General features: G+C 35.8%; 1 protein-coding gene across 3 annotated transcripts in view; it reads right to left on the bottom strand.

The window, feature by feature from the left end:
* Positions 1–27,281, bottom strand: part of l(3)80Fg (dnaJ homolog subfamily C member 16 l(3)80Fg) — a 2,137,133-nt gene that overhangs the window by 772,785 nt on the left and 1,337,067 nt on the right. For all 3 annotated transcript variants that reach the window (XM_067760003.1, XM_067760004.1, XM_067760002.1), the window contains exon 6: positions 18,853–19,013. In XM_067760003.1, coding sequence (XP_067616104.1) covers positions 18,853–19,013 — 161 coding nt within the window. The remainder of the gene's footprint in view (positions 1–18,852; positions 19,014–27,281) is intronic.

Raw genomic sequence — 27,281 nt, 5'->3', positions numbered from 1 at the left:
AGTACCAGAGGAGAGCAGATAGATACTTTCCATGGGAAGGAAATTTTCCCTCCCAGTTTCCAAAGAAAGTTTCTCCCCCATCCATATTATAGTGGATATTGAAGAAGGAATACAATGTATAGACGATGAGAGGGAAAAGGACGTCATATCGCTGCGAAGATCAACAATTTCCATAATAAATTGAAAAATAATGAAAAAGAGAAATATATCATGATGGCGTATGAGAACACAAAGAAATTTATACAAGAACACAAAAACGAAATAATAATCACTTATGCGGACAAGGATAACAAGACGATTATGATGTACAAAAGGGACTATGAGGATAAAATGATGGAACTTTTGGAAGACAAAAAAGTTTACAAATTCATGGAAACCTATCCAAGACAGCGACTAATGAGAAAAAACAATAATATTATAAGTGATTTGTTAAAGGAAAATAAAATAGATAAAAAAACAAAAGTTCCAGCTTTCTTGTGCAGCAGCCAATGCACCAAGGCTCTACGGTCTTCCCAAAATCCATAAGCTAAACACACCTCTGAGACCAATATCATCGTCGACCACTATTCCATGCTATAGGCTGGCAAAATTCGTTGGTAATATTTTGAAAAACATCATATCCGATGAGTATAATATAAAGAACTCATATGAACTAAAAGAAGCATTAAAACCCCTCGTAATAGCAGAAGATGAAATGCTGGTATCTTTTGACGTGGTCTCCCTATTTACGAATATCCGAATAAATCTAGCTTTACAAAGCATTATGGGAAAATGACCAAAGTTGGAGCAACATACAACAATCGGTAGAAAATGTTTTCAGTATATCCTTGATTTTTGCTTACGGGACAACAATTATTTGAAATATAATGGAAAAGTTTACCAACAGGTTCACGGTATGCCAATGGGCAGTCCACTATCTCCGACAATCGCAGATATCGTACTTGATAAAATTATTGACGATAGCCTAGCTGAACTAAAAACCAATGACATATGCATCAAATACATTACAAAATATGTAGATGATGTTTTTGCTATAATTAAAACTAAAGACGTGGAAGACATGCTAAAAGTATTAAATGCGCAACATACCAAAATCAAATTCACTGTGGAAACAGAAAAACAAAATAAACTAGCCTTCCTAGATTTAGAAATACACAGAAATAACAATTTAACATTCAACTGGTACGCAAAAGAAGTTGCGTCTGGTAGAATTATAAACTACCATTCCAATCATCCGATGTATCAAAAAATTAATACAGTGACCAGTCTAATAAAGAAAATACTTTCGCTAAGTGACGAACAATTTATTGACACTAACAAAATCAAAGTTAAAAATTTACTTTTAAAAAATAGCTATCCAATTACTGTAGTCGAACAACTAGTTAATAATACAATAAACGAATTGAGTACTGCGAAAAAGCATCATAGGGATAATTCAGAGGGTAGATACATTGGATTAAGCTATATACCTGGACTAACGAACAACCAGGCGCTCAGAAAAATAATAAAAGATGATAACATAAAGTATGCACATAAACCACACAATACCCTAAACAGATTATTCACAAGAACAAAGGACACTATTGAGAAAGAAAAACAACACAACGTTGTATACGAAATTAGATGTAAAGGCAATGTTCGCGAAATATGTAAACAGCGCTACATAGGTACAACGAAGCGAGCTTTGGGAGTACGTATTAAAGAACATATGGCTGATGCAAAAAACGAAAAAACAACAACAGCGCTAGCACACCACCTCACAAACAAAAACCATGTAGCGGATTTCGCAAATACAAAAATATTAGACATTGAGAATAGAGGAAATGTGAGAATGACGTTAGAAAGCCTTCGTATACAACAACAATTAAACACGGTGATGAATTTTAAAGAGGATATGAGCAAAATAAGCAACGCTTACACAGCGGCCATGCAGTATAAAGATAGATGCAGAGCTAGCAAGTAATTGTTAGTATATATGTTGGTACTGTGTGTAAATAAATAAAAAAATAATTTTTGTTGTTATATCGGCCTACTGATTTTAAGATCGCGGGTTCGAATCGAGCTCAAGGCCTAACAATAATTTTTTATCATTATTATTGTTATGATAAATTTTTTCTTAATTGAAAAAATTTTTAAATTAGAATAGAAGAAAGAAAAATTTAGACAACAGCCAAAGCTCGTTGTATAGATCCATTTCGGGAACTGCTAAATTCCTTCATCGGCAACGTTTAGGCGCCGCTGCTATAACCATTCAGCCACCACAGCGGTTTTTTGTTTGTCTTCATTAATCCTACTTCTATTCTGGTTCGTGCCAATTGATATTCACAACACTGCGACATCTGTTGCAGAATGGCTGTGAAAATTGGACTTGTTTGTTGGCAATGCTGCCATAGTGTCATATTTTTATTGACACTTTTTTCCCCGTGCTCTGGGATGTATTAACAATTTTTGTTGTTATATCGGCCTACTGATTTTAAGATCGCGGGTTCGAATCGAGCTCAAGGCCTAACAATAATTTTTTATCATTATTATTGTTATGATAAATTTTTTCTTAATTGAAAAAATTTTTAAATTAGAATAGAAGAAAGAAAAATTTAGACAACTGTCAAAGCTCGTTGTATAGATCCATTTCGGGAACTGCTAAATTCCTTCATCGGCAACGTTTAGGCGCCGCTGCTATAACCATTCAGCCACCACAGCGGTTTTTTGTTTGTCTTCATTAATCCTACTTCTATTCTGGTTCGTGCCAATTGATATTCACAACACTGCGACATCTGTTGCAGAATGGCTGTGAAAATTGGACTTGTTTGTTGGCAATGCTGCCATAGTGTCATATTTTTATTGACACTTTTTTCCCCGTGCTCTGGGATGTATTAACAATTTTTGTTGTTATATCGGCCTACTGATTTTAAGATCGCGGGTTCGAATCGAGCTCAAGGCGTAACAATAATTTTTTATCATTATTATTGTTATGATAAATTTTTTTCTTAATTGAAAAAATTTTTAAATTAGAATAGAAGAAAGAAAAATTTAGACAACTGCCAAAGCTCGTTGTATAGATCCATTTCGGGAACTGCTAAATTCCTTCATCGGCAACGTTTAGGCGCTGCTGCTATAACCATTCAGCCACCACAGCGGTTTTTTGTTTGTCTTCATTAATCCTACTTCTATTCTGGTTCGTGCCAATTCCCGAAATGGATCTATACAACGAGCTTTGGCAGTTGTCTAAATTTTTCTTTCTTCTATTCTAATTTAAAAATTTTTTCAATTAAGAAAAAATTTATCATAACAATAATAATGATAAAAAATTATTGTTAGGCCTTGAGCTCGATTCGAACCCGCGATCTTAAAATCAGTAGGCCGATATAACAACAAAAATTGTTAATACATCCCAGAGCACGGGGAAAAAAGTGTCAATAAAAATATGACACTATGGCAGCATTGCCAACAAACAAGTCCAATTTTCACAGCCATTCTGCAACAGATGTCGCAGTGTTGTGAATATCAATTGGCACGAACCAGAATAGAAGTAGGATTAATGAAGACAAATAAAAAACCGCTGTGGTGGCTGAATGGTTATATCAGCGGCGCCTAAACGTTGCCGATGAAGGAATTTAGCAGTTGCCGAAATGGATCTATACAACGAGCTTTGGCAGTTGTCTAAATTTTTCTTTCTTCTATTCTAATTTAAAAATTTTTTCAATTAAGAAAAAATGTATCATAACAATAATAATGATAAAAAATTATTGTTAGGCCTTGAGCTCGATTCGAACCCGCGATCTTAAAATCAGTAGGCCGATATAACAACAAAAATTGTTGATACATCCCAGAGCACGGGGAAAAAAGTGTCAATAAAAATATGACACTATGGCAGCATTGCCAACAAACAAGTCCAATTTTCACAGCCATTCTGCAACAGATGTCGCAGTGTTGTGAATATCAATTGGCACGAACCAGAATAGAAGTAGGATTAATGAAGACAAACAAAAAACCGCTGTGGTGGCTGAATGGTTATAGCAGCGGCGCCTAAACGTTGCCGATGAAGGAATTTAGCAGTTCCCGAAATGGATCTATACAACGAGCTTTGGCAGTTGTCTAAATTTTTCTTTCTTCTATTCTAATTTAAAAATTTTTTCAATTAAGAAAAAAATTTATCATAACAATAATAATGATAAAAAATTGTTGTTAGGCCTTGAGCTCGATTCGAACCCGCGATCTTAAAATCAGTAGGCCGATATAACAACAAAAATTGTTAATACATCCCAGAGCACGGGGAAAAAAGTGTCAATAAAAATATGACACTATGGCAGCATTGCCAACAAACAAGTCCAATTTTCACAGCCATTCTGCAACAGATGTCGCAGTGTTGTGAATATCAATTGGCACGAACCAGAATAGAAGTAGGATTAATGAAGACAAACAAAAAACCGCTGTGGTGGCTGAATGGTTATAGCAGCGGCGCCTAAACGTTGCCGATGAAGGAATTTAGCAGTTCCCGAAATGGATCTATACAACGAGCTTTGGCAGTTGTCTAAATTTTTCTTTCTTCTATTCTAATTTAAAAATTTTTTCAATTAAGAAAAAATTTATCATAACAATAATAATGATAAAAAATTATTGTTAGGCCTTGAGCTCGATTCGAACCCGCGATCCTAAATAAAAAAATGTACTCAAAAATTAAATAAGTTTAATTTAATAATGTAAGTGTCCAAATTAATGTTATTTTATTGTAATTATGTTTGTTGTTAATGAATTGTTTTTAAATTAAAATCATTAGACTCTCTGAGGAAGACGTGAGAGCGTTGAAACGCGTGGGAGGGAAAAGGAAAATTTAATTTTTGCCTTCTAATTTCTCGGCCGTAAAGCTCCATAAAAGCAAGCATAAGAGCACTTTAATTTTGTAAACACAAAGACAACTTTTATTGTATGCGAAAGAAAAATGCAATAATAAAACAAAACAAAGGATAAAAAAAAATTGTAAGCTATTCCTTGGAAGTCTAGCCAAATGTCCTAAAATACTAAATTACAAAAAAAAAAAAAATAATAAAAAACAAAGTACTATTACAAAGTAGGATGGTGTAGGATTCACTCATTAAGTTCTTCATTTTATTTTGGCTCGCTTTGGTACGGCCTGAGATTCATTGACACATTCATTCATTTGCACAAACATATATTTTCTACACGCTACGGTAAATACGCCGTGCACCGCCTGGTAACTTGAACCTTGGTATGTTACTGTATAAAGCTTGCTCGCCACAAGCCTTTACCTTCATACAAATTATTAACATGATTTACCTATGCTTGCGTTGCAGATTCCACAGCTAATTTTATTTATGCTTAGAATACAGTTCCCAGGGAACCGAAGGTATATGTATGTAATACACTTAGTTTGTAGGTATTAGTGTAAGTAAGTATTTTAGCTTATAGAAATTTTTTATAAAAGAAACAGCTTTTTAATAAAGTACTCAATTCCGTCTGGTCCCGATTAATTGGCACTACACCAAATTCAATTATTTCTATTATTACAGACTTCAAGATACCAAAAACCCTAAAGCAACTCAGGCGATTCCTTGGGCTAACAGGGTGGTACAGAAGGTGTTGCTTAAGGAAAAGGAAGGAGTTTAGCATGACATCCGAGGCCATTGACGCATTCGAAAAGCTCAAAAGCGACTTGGCTTCGCCAAAGGTCCTTGTAAATCCAAAATTTTCAAAACACTTTTTCATCCAGTGCGACGCGTCCACGACGGGCATCGGAGCCGTACTTTTCCAGCTGGACGATGGGGAGAATGAGCGACAAATTTCGTACATATCCCAGAAGCTGAATTCAGCACAAATAAATTATACGATAACCGAACTCGAGTGCCTGGCCGCCGTGATGAGTGTGAAGAAGTTTCGTCCCTACGTGGACGGTATCCCATTCATGGTCATCACGGATCACATGAGCCTCAAATGGGTTATGAGCCAACAAGACCTTTGGACGACTAGCACGGTGGAACCTCAAACTACAGGGCTTTGACTTTACGATATCCCATCGGAAAGGAGCGCAGAACATCGTACCAGATGCACTAAGCAGAGTGCACATGGACGAGATAGATGGAGCAAGACTCGAGACGGATATATCGCTGGATGATTGGGAATTTCAGTCGGAGAGCTATTAGCAGCTAGCTAAACAATGGAACAAACAAAATCGTAACATCCCTGTCGAATCCGTCTAGCCGCAATGATAAGATTTCCATCGCCTTTGGCGATAAAGGGCTGTCGGATTCGAAAAAATGCGCGAGCGCTTTTTGCCGACAATACATAATGCATTCTTGCGGCGGCCACCATGGTGTGATGGCAGCGTGCTCCGCCACACCGTATGCCCTGTGTTCGCACGCCGGGCAAAGCAACATCAAAATTTTAGAAATAAGTTTAATTGAAAAAAATTTGAAGAAAATTTTTCTAAGCGGGGTCGCCCCTCGGCAGTGTTTGGCAAGCGCTCCAGGTGTATTTCTGCCATGAAAAGCTCTCAGTGAAAAATTATCTGCCTTGTAGATGCCGTTCGGAGTCGGCATAAAACATGTAGGTCCCGTCCGACCAATTTGTAGGGAGCACGACGCAAATTGGAAGAGAAGCTCGGCCTTAGATCTCTTCGGAGGTTATCGCGCCTTACATTTATTTATTTATTACATAATGCATTCTACGGTTGACAAAGTTAGACGACGGGCCAACAGACGAGCACATAAACATAAATTCAATCCCCAATTAACACCACCGCCAAAGAGGTCGAGGATGCCATCGGTCATGCTAAACCATCTAAAGCTTAAAAGCCTAGGTAAAAAGGGTTTCAAATATTTAGTACATGTCTCCAATCTGTCCCTCCCCACTGTTGTCATCCCCGAAAATTGGAAAATCACCAAGGTGGTCCCGCTACTAAAGCCTGGGGAAACCAGCTAACTTAGGAGACTCTTATCGCCCGATATTTCTCCAGTAGCCAAGACACTTGAAGCCATTCTGCTCCCCTACTTTAAAGCAAATTTGCAACTAGACTATCATCAGCATGGCTTTAGAAAACTACATAGCAAAACCACAGTGCTAAATGCCAATCAGCACCCAGATAAATTGCGGTTTAAAAAGCTTTTTGCGGTGTCAAAAGCTTTTGATACGGTCAACCATGGCACGTTACTGCAAGACCTGGGGGGTGGACCCTTCCCCAGAGTCTTAAAATGAGGACCATAAATTATTTCAGAGGTCGACAGGCATTTGTGTAATTTAGGAACGCAACAGCCAAACCAAGAAGAATTAAACAAGGGGTGCCACAGGGTAGTGTCCTATCACCACTTTTGTATAATTTCTACATATTGTAACGAATTTAGGGAAACTCCGCTTATTTTACACCTTCTACAGAAAAGCGCCTGTTGTTGTTAGTGGTAAATGCTGTATTGGATATATTTGTACGGTATAAGTGGCTGCAATTTTCGTCATTTAAGCCTTCTGTTACCGAAGACAATATTGTGCAATACATCTCTATGCACGCTAATATTGATGATTCAAATATACGCTGCACAAGGTTGGAAAAAAAAGATACAAACATGAAATTTCTAGTAAGAGTAACTTTTAAAATACGCGTATTATTAGCGGATTATAGCAAGGTTTTTAATGCTGCGCTATGCCGACAAGTGTCACTATTAGGCCTTTCTGTTTTTTTAATAAGGCGGGCGAAACTCCGTCGGCTTAGTAGATGCGGATGACACTAGGCCTGTTAGACAAATGCGTAATATGTGTTCAATTCAAAGCCTTAAAGTTTATTACCAAAACATGTATGGAATGCGGACAAAAGCAGATTCTTTGTATGCTGCTACATCCCAATGTGCTTATGACGTCTTTGTGCTAGTGCTGACTTGGCTTAATTATGACTTATGCAGTGAAGAATTTTTGATAGAAATCTTTATACTGTTTTTCGAAGAGACCGAGATGGTGTGTCGTTGAATACTACGCGTGGAGGTGGTGTCTTAATTGCAGTGAAGTCAGATTTACGTGCAATTGAAGTAGCGCTAACAAAAACTGTTCCCTTATTTGAACAACTTTGTGTTTCTATTTCTAGTGAGGATCACCTACTTTTCATCTGTGTGTCTTATATTCCACCTAATAATACTGATAGTTTATATTTTGATCATGTAGATAATATCCTAAATTTAAATATGCCTAATGTAAATGCCCAATTATGTGTACTGGGTGATTTCAACTTAAATAGATTAGTGTGGTCTAATCATATACATAGATGATAATACGCTCATTCCTAGCAATGTAAACAGTGCGAGTGAAACATATTTTATTGATGGTTTATTTAGTCTACAACTTATGCAAATAAATCATTTCCCGAATGACCTTAATGGGATTTTTGACCTAATATTTATTAGTCCTGATTTAAAATTTAAAATACATAAGTCTCTGGATCCCATATTTGCCACTGATAAGCACCATATCCCACATATTATAGAACTTGATATTTTCAAATATCCTGGCCATCGCGGAGATACTATTCTAAAATTTAATTCTTCGCGTTGTGATTTCAATCGAATTAATAAACTTATCATAGCCGAGGAATGGTTAACCTTATTCGCGGATCGTAGTCTTATTGAATGTTTTGATAGACATATTTACGAGTAATATTTCCCGTTTTTCTCGTGGTGTTTATTAAATTCCATGTGTAATAAACCCTACCTTGCAGTTAATACTTTGTATCAATACTATTTGTAACATATCTGTAAAACGTACTATTCATGTTAATTAGCAACCCCATTGTACATATGTAAATGCAATACTGTTATGTTAGTTAAGTATTGTTGCTTGATAAATTTTTCCTCGTCATCATAAAATTTAATCGGCTTCGAGCTTGCGCCAAGTGAGGTTCTCGTCCAATATTGCTTCGGACAGTTCTTCACATTGAAACAAATTCGAAGGTGGGTTTTTATACATTAACCACTCGTGTAAACGTATTCCGTTTTTTTTTGATAAAATTATACAATAAATACCGAATTGCTAACAAACGAACCTATATGAAATATTCTTTAAGAAGCGCAAGCAAGGAGAACGATACATTGGCGCCCAACTTAGTGGCGAGCAGTTCGGCAAACAACAACAACAACGAAGGCGAAGTAACAGCAGAGGTCGAACGTAACAAAATGGCAACGTTTTCTTCGGAACGTTTTCACAAATATTAGCAGCAATTACAAGCGGCAATACGCTGGAGACATTGGTGCTTTATCGGTAACCGTATCGGTAACCTTATAACAGCTGATTCGACCAATCTTATGAGAATCAATGCAATCGATTATTGGTGCCGCTAAGGTCGTAACCGTATCGTAGCCAACCAATTGGGTTTTGGTTTACCGTCGTAACGATAAACAGCTGATTACGTTAGGGATACGGATACAGCGATACGATATACGGCACCAATGACTCCAGCTATAAATGTGGGTCATTTACACAATGCACTGCCCCTTTCCGTGGACAACGAGACCCATCAGCAGTGGAGGAGTTTATTGCAGCGATCACAGTTTATAAAGACAATAAATAAATTTCTGACGCAGATGCTCTACGCGGTATGCCACTTCTACTGGAAGATTATGCGGCGACCTGGTGGATTGGTGTAAAAGTCACTGTGGCAAATTTCAACGACGTTATTGAACTTATTCGCACTACATTCTCTCCCCAACTGTCTGATTGGAAAATTTTTTTAAACATATTTGAGCATAAACAACAAATGCGTGAACCAACAGACAATTTTATCTGTAAGAAACAATTACTGTTTTCGCAGGTGAGCGATACCATCAGCGAAGCAGTACAACTGAGTATGATTTACGGTCTACTATCTGTTAGGATAACAGAACGAGTGCGTCGCGATAAAGCTTCGACGTTTGACGAACTAATATCGCATTGAAGAGATGTAGAAATGTTTTTAGCCGAAACAAAGCATCTCACAACAGCATCAAATGAAAAAGGTGAAACTGGGGATGAGCCGAAGTGGTGCTCGTTCTGCAGATTGCGTGGCCATACTGTAGATGTTTGCTTTAAAAAGAAAAGATGGCAACAGTCGCAGCAGGCCCAATAACAACGAGAATCTACACAAAGTTCAAGAGTAGCACTGCCTCATGCTAAACGCGCAGCCATTTTTGCATGCTATGGCTGTGGCGCACCGGAGGTGTACCGCGCAAACTGCGCGAAATGCTTTGGGCGTAGCAAGGAAAGCCCGAAATATTTTTCGTTTAACTCTGTATCTACCACTGTTATTGGCAGATCAATTCCGTCCGTCCATGTTGAGATGATGGGACTAAAAGGGGAAGCTATATTTGACACGGGTGCAAAAACGAGCATTGTTAGCGCAAATTTAAAGAAAATTCTTAGTAGTAAGGGGTGTATGTTCCAAGAGGTAATGGCTGACGTCTCCTTAGCAGATGGCACCACAACTACTCAAAGGGTGCAATCCACTATTTGTGACATAACCATTGGAAATAGGGTGAGGAAAATTCGGCTCATATCACTGCCAAATGCTATGAAAAATCGTATGTTGATCGGAGCTGACTTTATGGAGCAGTCAGGAATCGTCCTTAATCTCCCACAGCGATTTTGGTATTTTGATGAAGAACCAAAGGTGAAATACGATTTTGTTAAACCAGAATGGACATCGCTGGAGCACATGTGGTGACGAACCATTACGAGTCGACTTCAAAAGCTCATAACGAATGCTCTAACTTTCTGCAATATATTGACAAGTGTACAAAAAAGTCAAGCGATGACAATCCGCCTGAAACTTGCCCAGAGACGAATTATGGACCACTCATAAAAAGAAAGCGGCCACCCCAAAATGACTTTTCACCAGGCGTGGTGCAAGATATTTTCAGAAGTTCGTTGCCTATTGGGGAGATAACTCCCGAGAATACATCGCGTTTGTTTGCACCACCTATCAAAATTAAGGAACCCTTAGAGGATTACGATAAATATATCGCTGAAAGCTTCCTCCCTATATATATGATGGAAGTAAAAGACCAAGAAAAACGAAGATGTAGCTTAACAAACGAACAGAAAGTAGAGCTGGATGCATTGCTTCGGGCGAACGCCGACATATTTGGAGAACCAACTTCGGCAACGCCGTTGACCACACATCGGATCGACACGGGCGAACATCCTCCAGTCACTTTGCCACCATATCGTATATCGCCACAACGTAAAGAAGAACTAAAACATGAAATAGCTAAGATGTTGGAGACAGGAGTGATTATTGAGTGCGAATCACCATGGGCTGCTCCTGTAGTAATTGTACCGAAGAAGACAGGGGGGATACGTATCTGTATTGACTACAGGGAACTAAATGCCATAACGAAGGCAGATCGGTGTCCCCTGCCCCGTATTGATGACTTACTGCAAGCAGCGAAAACGTCTAATTTCATGTCAACATTAGATTTACAGTCTGGTTATTGGCAGATTGGAGTTGAGGAGACTGATCAAGATAAAACGGCATTCGTCGCACCATTCGGCATGTACAAATTTACACGTATGCCTTTTGGTTTACGTAACGCACCAGCTACGTTCCAACGTCTATTAGACCGACTTAAAATATTGTTAAACAGTCAAGTTCTTCTTGCGTACTTAGATGACATTATTTTGTGCTCAAATAGTTTCAATGAACACTTGGCACAGCTGAAACAACTTTTCGGCCGTTTACGACAATTTGGCCTGAAGGCAAACTTCGACAAGTGTCGTTTTGCGTGCCACGAAGTTAAGTATTTGGGGCCCATATTGACTCCAAATGGTATAATGGTTGACCCACAGAAAGTTGAAGCGATAGTACTACGAAAAGCTCCGAAGAATGCTAAAGAGTTGCTGTCATTTCTTCAGACTTGCTCTTGGTACAGGCGTTTTGTTCCCCAGTTTGCGGACATCGCAAAGCCATTATCACAATTAATAAAGAAAAATTCTGTTTGGTCATGGACGAATAAGCAACAATCGGCGTTCGACGAGTTGAAAAGATTATTGACGACATCACCCATTTTGAAACAAGCCGCCGAAAACCGACCATATATTTTAAAGACCGATGCAAGTGGGTATGCATTAGGGGCGGTATTACTCCAGGGGGAGGGAGCAGATGAGCATCCTTTCGAATACGCGAGTAGACTACTGTCAAAAGCTGAAAGAAATTATTCAACGATCGAAAGAGAGGCCTTAGAAATCGTTTGGGCCGTACAGAAGTACCGCGGGTATATAGATGGATCCGAGGTAACCCTCATTACGGATCATCAACCACTTAAATGGCTAATGAGCCTGAAGTCTCCTTCTGGACGCCTAACACGTTGGGCCTTAATCTTACAACCGTATAATCTAAGTATCGACTATAAACCGGGAAAAACTAATGTGGTGGCTGATATGCCATCAAGGCCGCCTTGCGGAGAAGAACATGGATCAGAAGAAATTTGTCATATATGTTCGTTTGTTGTGGAACTCCCCCGAAGAGAAGCGAAAGATATTAGAGAAGGTCAACTTGATGACCCTGAACTAAAAAGTATTATTGATTGAAAAGAACACTGACGATGCCGTTCATTGGGTACATGGTGAATGATGGTGAACTCTACTGCTATCATGACGAAGAGAATGGGGACGCGCAGTTAGTTATCCCTAAGAAAGAACGAACGGCGATATTAGAGCAACATCATAACAAAGATACAGCCGGTCACTACGGAATCGACCGAACCTCCTATAAAATCGCTTATCGCTATTACTGGCCTGGCATTCGAAAAGATATAGAAACACGCGTTAAGAATTGTATCGACTGTCAACGGTATAAAGCGACTAACCTTAAGCCAAAGGGGCTGTATCAAACGATATCTAGTAACCAGCGATTTGGAGCAATCGCTATCGATTTATTTGGACCATTTCCTATCGACGAAAAGGGGTTTCAATGTATTTTCATTGTAGAAGATATTGCTAGTCGTTGGGTCGAACTCTTTACCCTGGCCGAAGCAAGCGCCGAAAATTGTGCTAAAGTTTTGATCGACGAGGTATTCTTGAGATACGGAATCCCAAGGAAGGCTATCAGTGACAACGGGGTCCAGTTTGTATTCGGAGTGATGCAGAAGTGCCTTTTGCCTTAACATACAGCAAGTATTTACGCCCGTATATCACCCACAGGCGAATCCTGTTGAGAGGAAGAACCGCGACTTGAAGACACAATTGGCCATACTGGTTGGGAGACGGCACCGCAATTGGGCAGAAAGAATACCAGCTATACGTTTCGCCATGAATACCACACGCTGTCAAAGCACTGGCTTTACTTCGGCTTACCTTACATTTGGGCGAGAGTTGAGGACCATCGATGATGTCCAAAATGATTTGAGATCCATCGTACACGCTGAAAATTTCATTGCTGAAATTACTCCATACTTGAGCATACTCGCTGATGTGTTCGCGGTCAGTCACGAGCAGAGACAACAAGATGCTAATAAGAGCGTCACTAATCCACGACGACGTAACCAAAAGGATTTAGAGATTGGGTCAAAGGTACTGGTTACCACTCACGTCCTAAGCAACGCTGCGAAAGGTGTAACATCCAAATTCATTCCTAAAAGGGATGGCCCGTACGTCATTATCGAAAAACAAGGTGCTACGGCTTACGTAATAGCACATGAAGATAATATACAGCAACCGTTGGGCACTTATCATGCATCATCGCTAATTCCATATAGAAGTGCCACTTCTGTATCCGAGGATCCAGTCAACATGATCAGACGTCGAAGTCGGCCCGAAAGAATACATAGTAGGTTGCCTCATCGGGTCGATTTCAGAATCCTAGGGGGAGGCTGTAACAACCCTACCTTGCAGTTAATACTTTGTGTCAATACTATTTGTAACATATCTGCCAAACGTACTATTCATGTTAATTAGCAACCCCATTGTACATATGTAAATGCAATACTGTTATGTTAGTTAAGTATTGTGGCTTAATAAATTTGTGCTCATCATCATAAAATTTAAGCTGGAGTCATTGGTGCCGTATATCGTATCGCTGTATCCGTATCCCTAACGTAATCAGCTGTTTATCGTTACGACGGTAAACCAAAACCCAATTGGTTGGCTACGATACGGTTACGACCTTAGCAGCACCAATAATCGATTGCATTGATTCTCATAAGGTTGGTCCAATCAGCTGTTAAAAGGTTACCGATACGGTTACCGATAAAGCACCAATGTCTCCAGTTTTAATCGGCTTCGAGCTTGCGCCAAGTGAGGTTCTCGTCCAATATTGCTCCGGACAGTTTTTCACATTGAAACAAATTCGAAGGTGATTGTATGCATGTGTTTTTATACAATAACCACTCGTGTAAACGTATTATGTTTTTTTGATACAATAAATACCGAATTGCTGACAAACGAACCTATATGAAATATTCCTTAAGAAGCGCAAGCAAGGAGAACGATACACATGGCATAATAGCCAATTAAAAAAGCTTAAATTCCAAAAGCTTTATGAAATAATATGTATGAGAAACATAATCATTCATAACATTTTCTTTATAAAAACTATTTATTAGCATTCGAAAGTAATATTAAATCCAATCCCAAGGCATTTTGGAGTTTTATTAACTCAAAACGTTCGTCTTCGATTATTCAAGCCTCAATATCTTACAATGATAAGAAGTCAACAATTATTATTTGAAGTGCAAATTTGTTTGCCGAATTTTCTTAATCTAATTTAATTGATGACGACGTCGCGGATGATGTCTCGAGTGTTCAGTTTATTCTTTCTTCGCTTGACTTTGGTTCTTTAGTGTTAACGGAGGAGGACATCATCGACGCCACAAAAAACTAAAAGTGTTCTAAGCAAGTAGATGTGCATCAATTATCTGCATTCTTTCTCAAGCAATGCAGTTCATCTTTGGTGGAACCAATACTATACTTATTTTATTTGTCCCTTAGATCAGGTAAATTTTTGGATGAGTGGAAAGGTACATCAGTAATTCCAGTTCTTAAATCTGGAAGTAAAAATGTTGCATCGAACTATGGACCAATTTCTAAAATAAATAATACTGCCAAACTGTTCGAAAAGATCTTTAGCTCAAAGCTTTTATTTGCTATCAAACCATACATATCGCTGTCCCAACATGCTTTTATATAGGTCGATCTACAGTTACCAATCTGCTGTTTTTTTTTCAATTACTGCAAGTCGATTCCATCTATACGGATATATCTAAAGCATTTGATAGAGTATGTCAAACCTTATTAATTCACAAACTACAGTTATTTGGATTTCACACATCATTTTTAGCCTGGGTGAAATCATACCTAACAAACAGAGTTAACTTTGTGGTTGTTGATGGTGTAAAATCATTCTCATATAGAGCAACGTCTGGGGTTCCTCAAGGAAGTCCTCTATTTTTGTCATTTCCATCAATGATTGTTCAAAGTGCTTTACACAGTGTGAACATCTGCTTTATGCCGATGACTTAAAGATATTCAAAGAGATAAAAACTCTCTCTGATTTTGAAACATTAGAGATTGAAATAAACAATTTTCAAGAATGGTGCCTTCGTAATAAACTATCAATGAATAATGATAAATGTTTTTCGGTTACCTTCTATAAAATTAGGTCACCACTTCAGACTTCGAATTCTATTTCTGATACTGTCCTTAGATCCAGTAATAAAATTAAAGACCTTGGTGTTGAATTTGACTAAAATTTTACATTTATTGAACATTTGAGTTATGTCATACCTAAGGCGTATTCCTCGTTAGGGTTTATTCGGCGCAATAGCTCTGAATTTAAGGATCCATACACTAAAAAATTGCTTTATAATACATTTGTAAGATTTAAATTGGAATATGCTTCTTGTTGTAAAAATATTAATATAAGTACGCTGAAAACCACCCCTGTTTCTTTTCTATCGTGTATTGTCTCAAACCTTTTCTACTGTATATCTACCATTTTGTATGAATAAAAATGAGTTGCATATTTTCGCTCAAGCGGATAAGCTGGTCTTACTTACTGTTTATTAAAATATTCCAATAGGTTATGGGCCGAGTCGTTAACCATATTAAATTTATATATAACTAGCAGACCCGGCAGACGTTGTTCTGCCCTAAATTTGGTCTATCAATAAAGGTAATACCCGCATAAAACTCATACAAATAGACAACATTGATTAATTCGTTGTAGTTCCATAAATAGAAAAAAAGCAACAACACCAAGTTTCTTTGAAACCGCCTTACCAACGCATAACTTTACCACATGATGACTCTGAATAAAGAAAATATTCAAAGAAGGCAACTGGGATAAGGTTTACAACAACTAAGCCATGACGTGGCTGAATGCGTTTGTAACACTTCAACCATCGTAGGAAATTCAGATAAACTGAATTAAGCAAGTAAACAAATATAAGCAAAATAGCCTAGTGGTTAAGGCAACTGCAGTTTCACCGTGTGATTCGTGGTTCTAATCTCGGTGAAACCGTTGATAACATTACGAAATTACCTGATGATGATTACGTTGCGGTTTTCGAAATGGTACCATCGCAATATGCCAGTAAATGTTTCTTTCTTTCTTTTCAGTTTCTCTCATAAAAACATAACAATTGAACAATCAATTATTATAGACCAGTGTTAAGCTCATGAATTCTTAATTATAAGTATAAATTGAACAAACCATTAAAAAAAAAACATAAATATGTATAACTGAGCCCGATTTTACAAAGCTTCTCATATGCAACGAAAAAAGAACTTTGCAAAAACAAATCTACATAACACAAAAATTAATATAGAGATAGGATATCTCAATTGTGTTGCTAGTGTAGAAATGAGACGAACTGAATTAAGCAAGGAAAAAAATACAAGCAAGATAGCCTAGCGATTAAGGCAACTGCAGTTTCACCGTGTGATTTGCGTTTCGAATCTCAGTGAAACCTTTGATAACATTACGAAATAGCCTGATGATGATTATGTGGCGGTTTTCGAAATGGTACCATCGCAATATGTCAGTAAATGTTTCTTTCTCTCTTTTCAGTTTCTCTCAGAAAAACATAATAACTGAATATTCAATTATTATAAGCCGGTGTTAATCTCATGAATTCTTAATAATAACTAACCAAACATAAATAAATTTGCTTCAAAAATATTACATACAATTTTTTATATTATCTTTTGTGCTAATTTATTTTATCATTTCTTATTTTATTTTCTTATATAATCACGTTGTATATTAAACGACAAAAAACGTTCCAACAATTTTTTTGTTTTAGGTCAAAACGCTTTTCCCATTTCAAAACTATAAACGCTCGCAACTGCCACTTGCCTGAATATTTTTGTACCAAAAAAAACGTAATATATAATGTGAAAATTTATTTTTTCTCCAGGGCGGAACAAATTCTGAATAAAAAATTCTCTGGTATTTCATTAATGTTTGATCAAAAACGAAGATTATGTACAACTATACAATAGCAATTTCAACACAGTTCAACAAGTTTTGATCTTTCGTTTGTTAAATAGTAGCCATGGTTTTTTTTCTGAAAGAATAATTTTCGCATAAAAAAGATACAAAAAGTTCAGGCGTGATGGACTATAAGCAATTTCGAGAGAGATGATCATCTGTACGAAGTCCCCTTTCTTAAAAATTCCATGGTAAACATTTAGCAAACAAAAGATCTACATTTGTTGTACTCCGTTATTATTCCATTATTGAATAACTTTTACGTCTATGTAGTTGTTTTATATTTGTCCGCAGAGCAAATCGATTTTAAGATATCGGACCTTGTTTTCAAGTAGGAATGGAGCTGATTACCTGATTTGTCGATGTTGATCTTAGTAATCAAAACAGTTTTTAAAACTTTGACACAAATTATATAAAAAATCAGCCAATTTCTATTTTATTAAATTTGAAAACAAGTTCCTTTCTAGCTTTAAGTGTTTAGTTTCATATTTTTGTAAAGGGTAACTAATTACGTGATTTTTTAAAAAGCTCAAATATGGAATTGAAATCGGTTTTGTGCCTTCATTTGTAAGGCTGGTTGTAGTATTTTCGCATATCAATTCCGTGACATAATGCCTTAGGAAGAACTTTTCACCATGATTACGAGGATATGAATAAATCGCTTTTAACTACTTATTCAGTTATGTTGCAAAATTTAAATAATTTATTAAGAACGAAATGAAGTAAATTTTCTTTAAATTTATGTATATCTTCAATTATTTCATTAAATAATAAATTGAGCTTTCAGTTCTAAATCGAGGGCTGATGGAAAACTGCAAATTTTTACAAAACGTTTGCTAGTTACTTTTAAATAGTATTATATGATAATTATTCGCACCGGATTATGACTACTGGAATCAAAACGCGTCTTCAGGTACTTCTTTGGCAATTTTAATAATTCTTGTCAAGTAAAGAATTAACATTTTTTGTACGAGGAGTCGCAGGGTGAACTTTTTAAACTTCAGAGAATTCTTCGTAACGCCAACCAATGCCTTTTTCATGCTTATTTTAGCTGAAAACTGTGTTTAATATGTCTATGACACACCAAAATTTTAAATGTCATTTTTAGTTTAGGAAAAATTTTAACTAAACAGTATTTTAGTCAGCGACTATGATTACGGGCCAGTAATCATTCACAATTATGTCAATTTTAAATATTTTAACACTGCGGAGCACTGTTAACTCGGTTGGTTATTGTTTAAGCCCTTTGAAATCAAACGGCTTATATCAACTTAGTAGCTTTTTTGTTGTTGCCTCCCATTTACTTTCATAGCCTACTCAACATTCTTTTGGAGGTTGCGTGCAACTGATTACACCTAATTTAATGCAAAGTAATACGTTACTAGATAAATATACTTCACCTTGAACATGTAAGCAAACCGCACTTTTTTCATACTATATTCAGTTTGACGAGCAATAGTTTTAAAAGCAGTATACGCGTAATTATATGAATTACTATTTTCTGTAATGAGAATAACACATAAACACTTTTGGAGTTGATTCCATCCAGCTGGGCAGATATCTGAAAAAAATATAATAAAACTGGTTTTTACTAGTCTGATTAATAATTATAATAATATCAGTAATAATCAGGGAAACTTAAAGTATGCAAAGAAAAACAAAAAAAAAAAAGTATGCAAAGGCGTACTTGTTATTCAAATACTAAAGCAATCAATTATACATACATACATTTTCTAAAAAATATGAAGGTTGAGCTATATATATAAGTATGTAAATATATTTATATAGCATATTTCACAATAATTGCATATTTTGCAATTGATACTTATTTTTAAGCATATTGCGGAAAAGATTTATATTTCGTTTTTATTTCTTATGGTCAGAGCGAATAATATAAATTTTAGTAATGCAACAGTATGGCCTTTGCGAATTAAGGTAATGATACAGGAAGGTATTGACAATGGTACAGAGTTTATGAAAAATAATTATAATAAATTTATTTTTTACACAGAGCAGTTGTTGTAATGGTGTAAAGTCATAAACGTCACAACACTTTTGAAAGTGTATTCGGATAGACAGTTTTTGGCCTATACAATATCGGTATTGATAAATTGGTATATGTGTATGTACATCGGCTGAGATGTTTTTTCACTTATATATTTTGTTTTGTTAATGAAAAGCGTTTGTTCAAACATATTTAAAATATTTTTAAAATGTATCTATGATACTTGAATACACATACATATCGCTCATTTGCTGCAACGTCATCATAACTCAAAAAATATGATTTTTGAGTTAATATCATATAAACGTACCCAATATCGTCATCTATGTTGTATAAAAAAATCTTCGTGATCAGTTAAAAATTTAGCACGTGTTATAAAAATGAAAATATACCTTTATATGCGCAACATATGGCAGTTAAAATTTTTGAATGACTCTCCTGGAAAATTGTGTTTTTTGAGTTATGACGACGTTGCAGCAAATGAGCGATATGTCAATAGGTTAACTATCTGCAGGTTTGAACATTAAATTATCAATTTTACAGTCCACACACAAATATATGTGACCCGGTCTATGAAAAGGTGGCTTATGACTCAAAAAAAAGAAAACTACTAAGAAACTGAAGAAATGCATTGTTTATCTATAACAGCTGTTTCTCGCAATTTCTTTTTTGAGTCATAAGCCACCTTTTCATAGGCGGTCACACATGTATGTACGTATAACATAAATGTGTATGTATGTGCGTTAGGGCGGGACGATTTAAAAATCGCTCATTGCTCTGTAAAAATCGTATTCTAGGGATCAAAATAAGAAACTTTGCTGAAGGAACCATACCTCTAAAACGAATTCTGATGCAAATTTGGATAGAAGTCAAATTAAATAAAAAGCTCGAAAACACCAGGGTGTTGCCGCCGCCACTGCCTTATTTACTTGCATTAGCTAAGAGTTATACAGACCAATTCTAAATATTCTCGCGGTATTTTGTTCTCGCGGATTTTTTTATTCCCGCGGAAAAATTCATCCAATTCTTTTCTCCTAGCGAGAAGAAAAATTGGGGAATAGGAATTTCGAATTTTCGAAATCAGCTGTTTTACCATCTGACAGTTCATTACGCATTTCTGCTTTTGTTTAAGAAAATAAAGTTTAGTGTCTTTTGACGAATTTATCGTAAATTAAAGAAAAATATACATAAAAAATGAATAGTATTGCATTTCATATGGTTTTGAACGAAATGATTTATGAAGAAGGTCCCCAGCAACACCAACAGAGGACTATAAGAAGAAGGTTGCGCGATAGTACCAATCCGTTGGAGTTGCGACAATCGTTGTAAGTATTAGAACATCTTCTGTTTTGCTTTTATATTTCATTAAATTTCTGGAATTTACAGATTTCAAAAATATTATAGGGTTAACAAACCTGCATTTCGGTATTTGTTGGAATTTCTCACATCGCACACACGGCATCGCAAAAAACAATTTGCGATATCGCCGCTTGTGAAACTGAGTGCAGTTTTAAGATTTTTTGCTGAAGGTGGGTATCAAACAGGAATCGGAAAAGATGTGGACGTTTCTTTAGCGCAACCCGCCTTCAGCAAAGTTCTGGACGAAGTCGTTGAGACCTTTGAAAGTAAGCTGTGCGAGGGATGGATAAGTGTGCCAATGAGCAGCGACGAAAGAAGAAGAATTTCACGTGCATTTTACGTGAAGCATGGGATTCCCAGTATTATCGGCTGCATGGATGGAACTCATGTCCGTATCATCGCACCCGCGGAAAACAAGCTTCTCTACTACAATAGGAAGGGCTACTACAGCTTAAATGTAATGTTGGTAAGCTATTTATAATAGTTCAATTGAAATATATTTGACTATGGCATTGTATTTTCTTAGATGTGTGACTATGAGCTGAAAATTCGGTACGTTGATGCTTCCCATCCCGGTGCCTCGCATGACTCCTTTATTTGGAATGTGAGTGAATTGAGAACTCACCTTGAAGACCAGTATTTGCAACGTGAAGCCAATTTTTGGTTACTGGGTAATAATAAAATATTCAAAATATAAATATTTGTATTGATATAAGACCTTTTAAACTAGGTGATGCCGGGTATCCTTTATAAACATGTCTTATGACACCACACCGGAGTCCCGACGAAGGCTCTATACAGATGAAATTTAATGAAGCCCATTCGAAGTGTCGCAACATTATTGAACGAACCAATAGGGTGCTGAAAAATCGATGGAGGTGTCTCCTTGGTGCAAGGGAATTACATTACACTCCAAAAAAGCAGCAAAAATTGTAAACGTGTGCTGCGCGCTGCACAACATATGCATACATTTCAAGGCATACACAGATATGACAGAAGTACAATCCACAGAAGAGCAGGCAACTCAAAACAGAAATCAAGATTTAATACCCTTGACTTCGCCTCAGTATTTGAACGCAGCGCAAAACATACGAAACAACATTGGAAGCTCGCTATAAATTTTAAGGAATGAAAACACATACTTTGATGTATATTGGATACTTTGAGTTTAATATTTTATTTTCTGATTTAAATTAATTTTTTCTGCCTTTAAATTCAGGTATCACAATTTAGTACATTTTACTTAATTCCTACTAAAGAGTTTCAGTCTTATTTTCTTACAAAAAATAGAAATATCACAAATAGTTTTTTTTGCTCGTCATAACACAGTCTTAAATTAAGTAATATTATACTCTACAAAATAAAAATAGTTCACGGAAGCATGTATAATACTGATATTAATACTAACATGAAATAAAATAAAAAATAGTTCATATTAAAAAAATTTACTAGTCTTATATTTTAATAAATATTAAAAAGGACTATTAAAAAATCACAAATTCAGGTAGCTTGCTATATACAAGTGTCATGCGACTAGGTATTTTTCTATTATTTTTCTAGCTGGCGGAGCATAAGATTTTCCATTGCTAAATTATGCCTTTTCAATTCATCTATTTCCTCTCTTTTTAATTTTTCCATTTCCTTATAATGCTTTTTATTAATTGCATATATTTTGTCAATCGCCCTATATATTTTTTTAATATTTTCTTTCTGATCAGTGGAATCTGACACTGAACCTTTTATGATATCACAGAGCTCGCGTTGAATTGACAATTCTTCTTGAATAATGTCAGAGGAAGATCTCTTAGATTGCACTCTTTTTGAGGAAGTGGGTCTTTCAATCAAAGCATTTGGGAGCTCTCATTCATACAAACACTAATAACTGGGTCCTCATGCAATACCTCACAATCAATCCCTACCACAGTCTCACTCAATACCTCAAATCCGTTAGCTAACTCACATTCACTCACTTGGACAATGTCGTCCACAACACCACTTTCCCTAACTGTAGTTCTATCTTCAATTTGAATGTTGCCATCAATTTGCTGCAATATCTTCTTCCTAGATGGCAGTCCAAATTTGTTTCCCACTCCCTCCACGGATTCCTTCATACCGATCAACTCAAATATTGCCCTTTCTGTTGTGGAAATCTTTTATTCGTTATTTGGGCCACCGCCAGTGCCTCTGGAACTCTTATGGTTGTTCGCTGCTTTTTGACGCACGTATTTTTTTTGATCAGCCCACACCTAGAACACATAAGTTTTAGTGAGCTTGTATGTATACAACTTTTTCATGAAAATAAGCACCTTTTTCCATTCTACAATGCATTTTGCTGGTGGTCCGGCTGAGTTCAGCTCTTCCTCAGCTTTACGCCAAAATCTGTGTAAGCCTTCTTTGCCTCCTTTAAAACAACCTTGCGCAATTGCCGGATGACTTTGCATCAAATCGATTAGTAGTTCTATGTGTTGCTTATTTGTACTTTTAGACCTGAAATCAAGAGTAATATAAGAGAATATTATTTCATTAATTACATACCTAATAAAATAAGTAATTTTCAATTCAAAAAATACAATTTACTTACATTTTTATGAAGCGTTCCTTTCAACTTATCAAGTGAACAATTTCTTTTAAAATTAAGGAAAAATCTCCCTCTCACTCACATTCATAATACCTTCTTTTCTCTCATAACCGGTTTCCGCTTTTTCGAACATTGTTCAGAACAGGAGGAAAGGGAGAAGTGAAAAAACTCACACGGAATTTTTATTTAGAATACGAGGAATGGGAGAAGGGAAAAAACTCGCACGGAATTTTCGTTTAGAATTGGGCTGATAATGTTTTCTTTTACCCTTATTCGCATACGATACATGCTTAAATAAATAAACTTCATCCGTGCTCTACGTATGTAAGTATTATTAAATATTTAATTCAATTAAATTAAATTATTTTTGAGTGCTAAACGACTTTCGACACTGTAAAGAAAGTGAAACAACACCTTTTAGTCGTTTAAGTTTTTTTTTTGTTTTTATACCTTTCATGAAAATTAAATGGTATATTAATTTCGTCACGAAACCCAAAATTGTAAGTCGTTAAAGGATAATAGATAGACCCACCATTAAGTATACCGAAATAATCAGGTTGAAGAGCTGAGTTGATTTAGCCATGTCCGTCTGTCCGTCTGTCCGTATGCCCGTCTGTCTGTTTGTATGCAAATTAGTCCCTCAATTTTTGAGATATCTTGATAAAATTTGGTGAGCGGATGTATTTGGGTGTCCGATTACACATTTGTCGGAACCGGCCGGATCGGACCACTATAGCATATATCCTCCATACAACCGATTTTTCAGAAAAAGAGGATTTTTGTCATATCTTACTCAATTTAACAGATTGAAGCTTCAAACATCACCACATAATTTCGTATATTGTACACATTGTTGCCTGAAAAAATTGATGATATCGGTCATATATATAGTATATATCCCCCACAAACGATTGTTCAGATAATAAACTTTTCGCAATTACTGCCCTATTTTAAGAGCTAGAGGCTTCAAATTTCAATGAATGCTTACGCATATAGCATATATTGCTATCTGAAAAAATCATAAAGATCGGTGGTATATATAGTATATATATGGTGGTGTATATAGTATATATATAGTCTATATATATATTTTCGCAATTTTAGCCCCATTTTAACAGCTAGAGGCTTCAAACACCGAATGCTTACGTATATAGCATATATATATGGTGGTGTATATAGTATATATATAGTCTATATATATATTTTCGCAATTTTAGCCCCATTTTAACAGCTAGAGGCTTCAAACACCGAATGCTTACGTATATAGCATATATTGTTGTCTGAAAAAATCATAGCGATCGGTTGTATATATAGTACATATCTCAAACAACCGATTGTTCAGATAAGAAACTTTTCGCAATTTCTACCCCATTCTAACAGCTATAAGCTTCAAATTTCACCGATTGCTTACATATATAGTATATATTGTTGTTTCAAAAAATCATAGAGATCGGTGATATATATAATATATATATGATGGTATATATAGTATATATATATATTTTTGCGATTTCGGCCCCATTTTAACAGCTAGAAGCTTCAAATTTCACCAAATGCTTACGTGTATAGCATATATTGATGTCTGAAAAAATCATTGAGATCGGTGGTATACATAGTATATATCTCATACAACCGATTGTTCAGATAAGAAACTTTGCGAAATTTCTGCCCCGTTTTAACAGCTAGAAGCTTCAAATTTCACCAAATGCTTACGTATATAGCATATATTGTTGTCTGAAAAAATCATAGAAATCGGTGGCATATATATTATATACTTCATATAAACTGCCATTTTTGCCCCTTTTTTACGGCTAGAAGCTTCAAAATTCATCAAATTTCATCAAATAGTTACGTTTACGTCATATATTTTTGAAATACGTGATTCGTAGTTATAGTTTTACATGCAGACCACAAAAAACGTGAAGCTTTGCATCCTCACACAAAGTACCTACCTATTTTTTTTTTATTTTATATTTATCTTAAAAATCGTTTAGATATGTTCAAATTTCACCAAATGCTTACGTGTATAGCATATATTGTTGTCTGAAAAAATCATAGAGACCGGTGGTATATATATTATATACTTCATATAAACTGTCATTTTTCCCCCTTTATATAGAATATATATATTTTTTTGCGATTTCGGTCCCATTTCAACAGCTAGAAGCTTCAAATTTCACCAAATGCTTACGTGTATAGCATATATTGATGTCTGAAAAAATCATTGAGATCGGTGGTATACATAGTATATATCTCATACAACCGATTGTTCAGATAAGAAGCTTTGCGCAATTTCTGCCCCGTTTTAACAGCTAGAAGCTTCAAATTTCACCAAATGCTTACGTATATAGCATATATTGCTGTCTGAAAAAATCATACAGATCGGTGGTATATATATTATACACTTCATATAAATTGTACTTTTTGCCCCTTTTTTACGGCTAGAAGCTTCAAAATTCATCAAATTTCATCAAATAGTTACGTTTACGTCATAAATTGTCGAAATACGTGATTCGTAGTCATAGTTTTTACACGCAGACCACAAAAAATCTGAATTTTTGCATCCTCACACAAAGTACCTACCTGTTTTTATAACTTTCATGAAAATGAAATGGTATATTAATTTCGTCACGAAACCCAAAATTGTAAGTCCTTAAAGGAAAATAGATAGACCCACCATTAAGTATACCGAAATAATCAGGTTGAAGAGCTGAGTTGATTTAGCCATGTCCGTCTATCCGTCTGTCTGTTTGTATGCAGACTATTCCCTCAATTTTTGAGATATCTTGATAAAATTTGGTGAGCGGGTGTATTTGGGTGTCCGATTGGACATTTGTCGGAACCGACCGGATCGGACCACTATAACATATATCCTCCATACAACCGATTTTTCAGAAAAAGAGGATTTTTGTCATATCTTACTCAAATTAACAGATTGAAGCTTCAAACTTCACCATATAATTTCGTATATTGTACACATTGTTGATGAGATCGGTCGTATATATAGTATATATCCCCCACAACCGATTTTTCAGATAAGAAACTTTTCCCAATTACTGTTCTATTTTAAGAGCTAGAGGCTTCAAATTTCAACGAATGCTTAGGCATATAGCATATATTGTTGTCTGAAAAAATCATAAAGATTGGTGGTATATATGGTATATATATGGTGGTATATATAGTATATATATAGTATATATATATATATTTTCGCAATTTTAGCCCCATTTTAACAGCTAAAAGCTTCAAATTTCACCGAATGCTTACGTATATAGCATATTGTTGTCTGAAAAAATCATAGGGATCGGTTGTATATATAGTATATATCTCATACAACCGATTTTTCAGATAAGAAACTTTTCGCAATTTCTACCCCATTCTAACAGCTATAAGCTTCAAATTTCACCGATTGCTTACGTATATAGTATATATTGTTGTGTCAAAAAATCATAGAGATCGGTGATATATAATATATATATGATGGTATATGTAGTATATATTTTTTTTTTTTTTGCGATTTCGGCCCCATTTTAAAAGCTAGAAGCTTCAAATTTCACCAAATGCTTACGAGTATAGCATATATTGTTGTCTGAAAAAATCATAGAGACCAGTGGTATATATAGTATATATCTCATACAACCGATTGTGCAGATAAGAAACTTTGCGCAATTTCTTCCCCATTTTAACAGCTAGAAGCTTCAAATTTCACCAAATGCTTACGTATATAGCATATATTGTTGTCTGAAAAAATCATGCAGATCGGTGGTATATATATTATATACTTCATATAAACTGTCATTTTTGCCCCTTTTTTACGGCTGGAAGCTTCAAAATTCATGAAGTTTCATCAAATAGTTACGTTTACGTCATATATTTTTGAAATACGT

This window comes from Eurosta solidaginis, chromosome 1, assembly GCF_040869045.1.
Source record: "Eurosta solidaginis isolate ZX-2024a chromosome 1, ASM4086904v1, whole genome shotgun sequence".
In the NCBI taxonomy this organism is placed as follows: Eukaryota; Metazoa; Arthropoda; class Insecta; order Diptera; family Tephritidae; genus Eurosta; species Eurosta solidaginis.
Note: the sequence above shows the minus strand (reverse complement) of the source record. Positions and strands in the feature narration are given on the sequence as shown.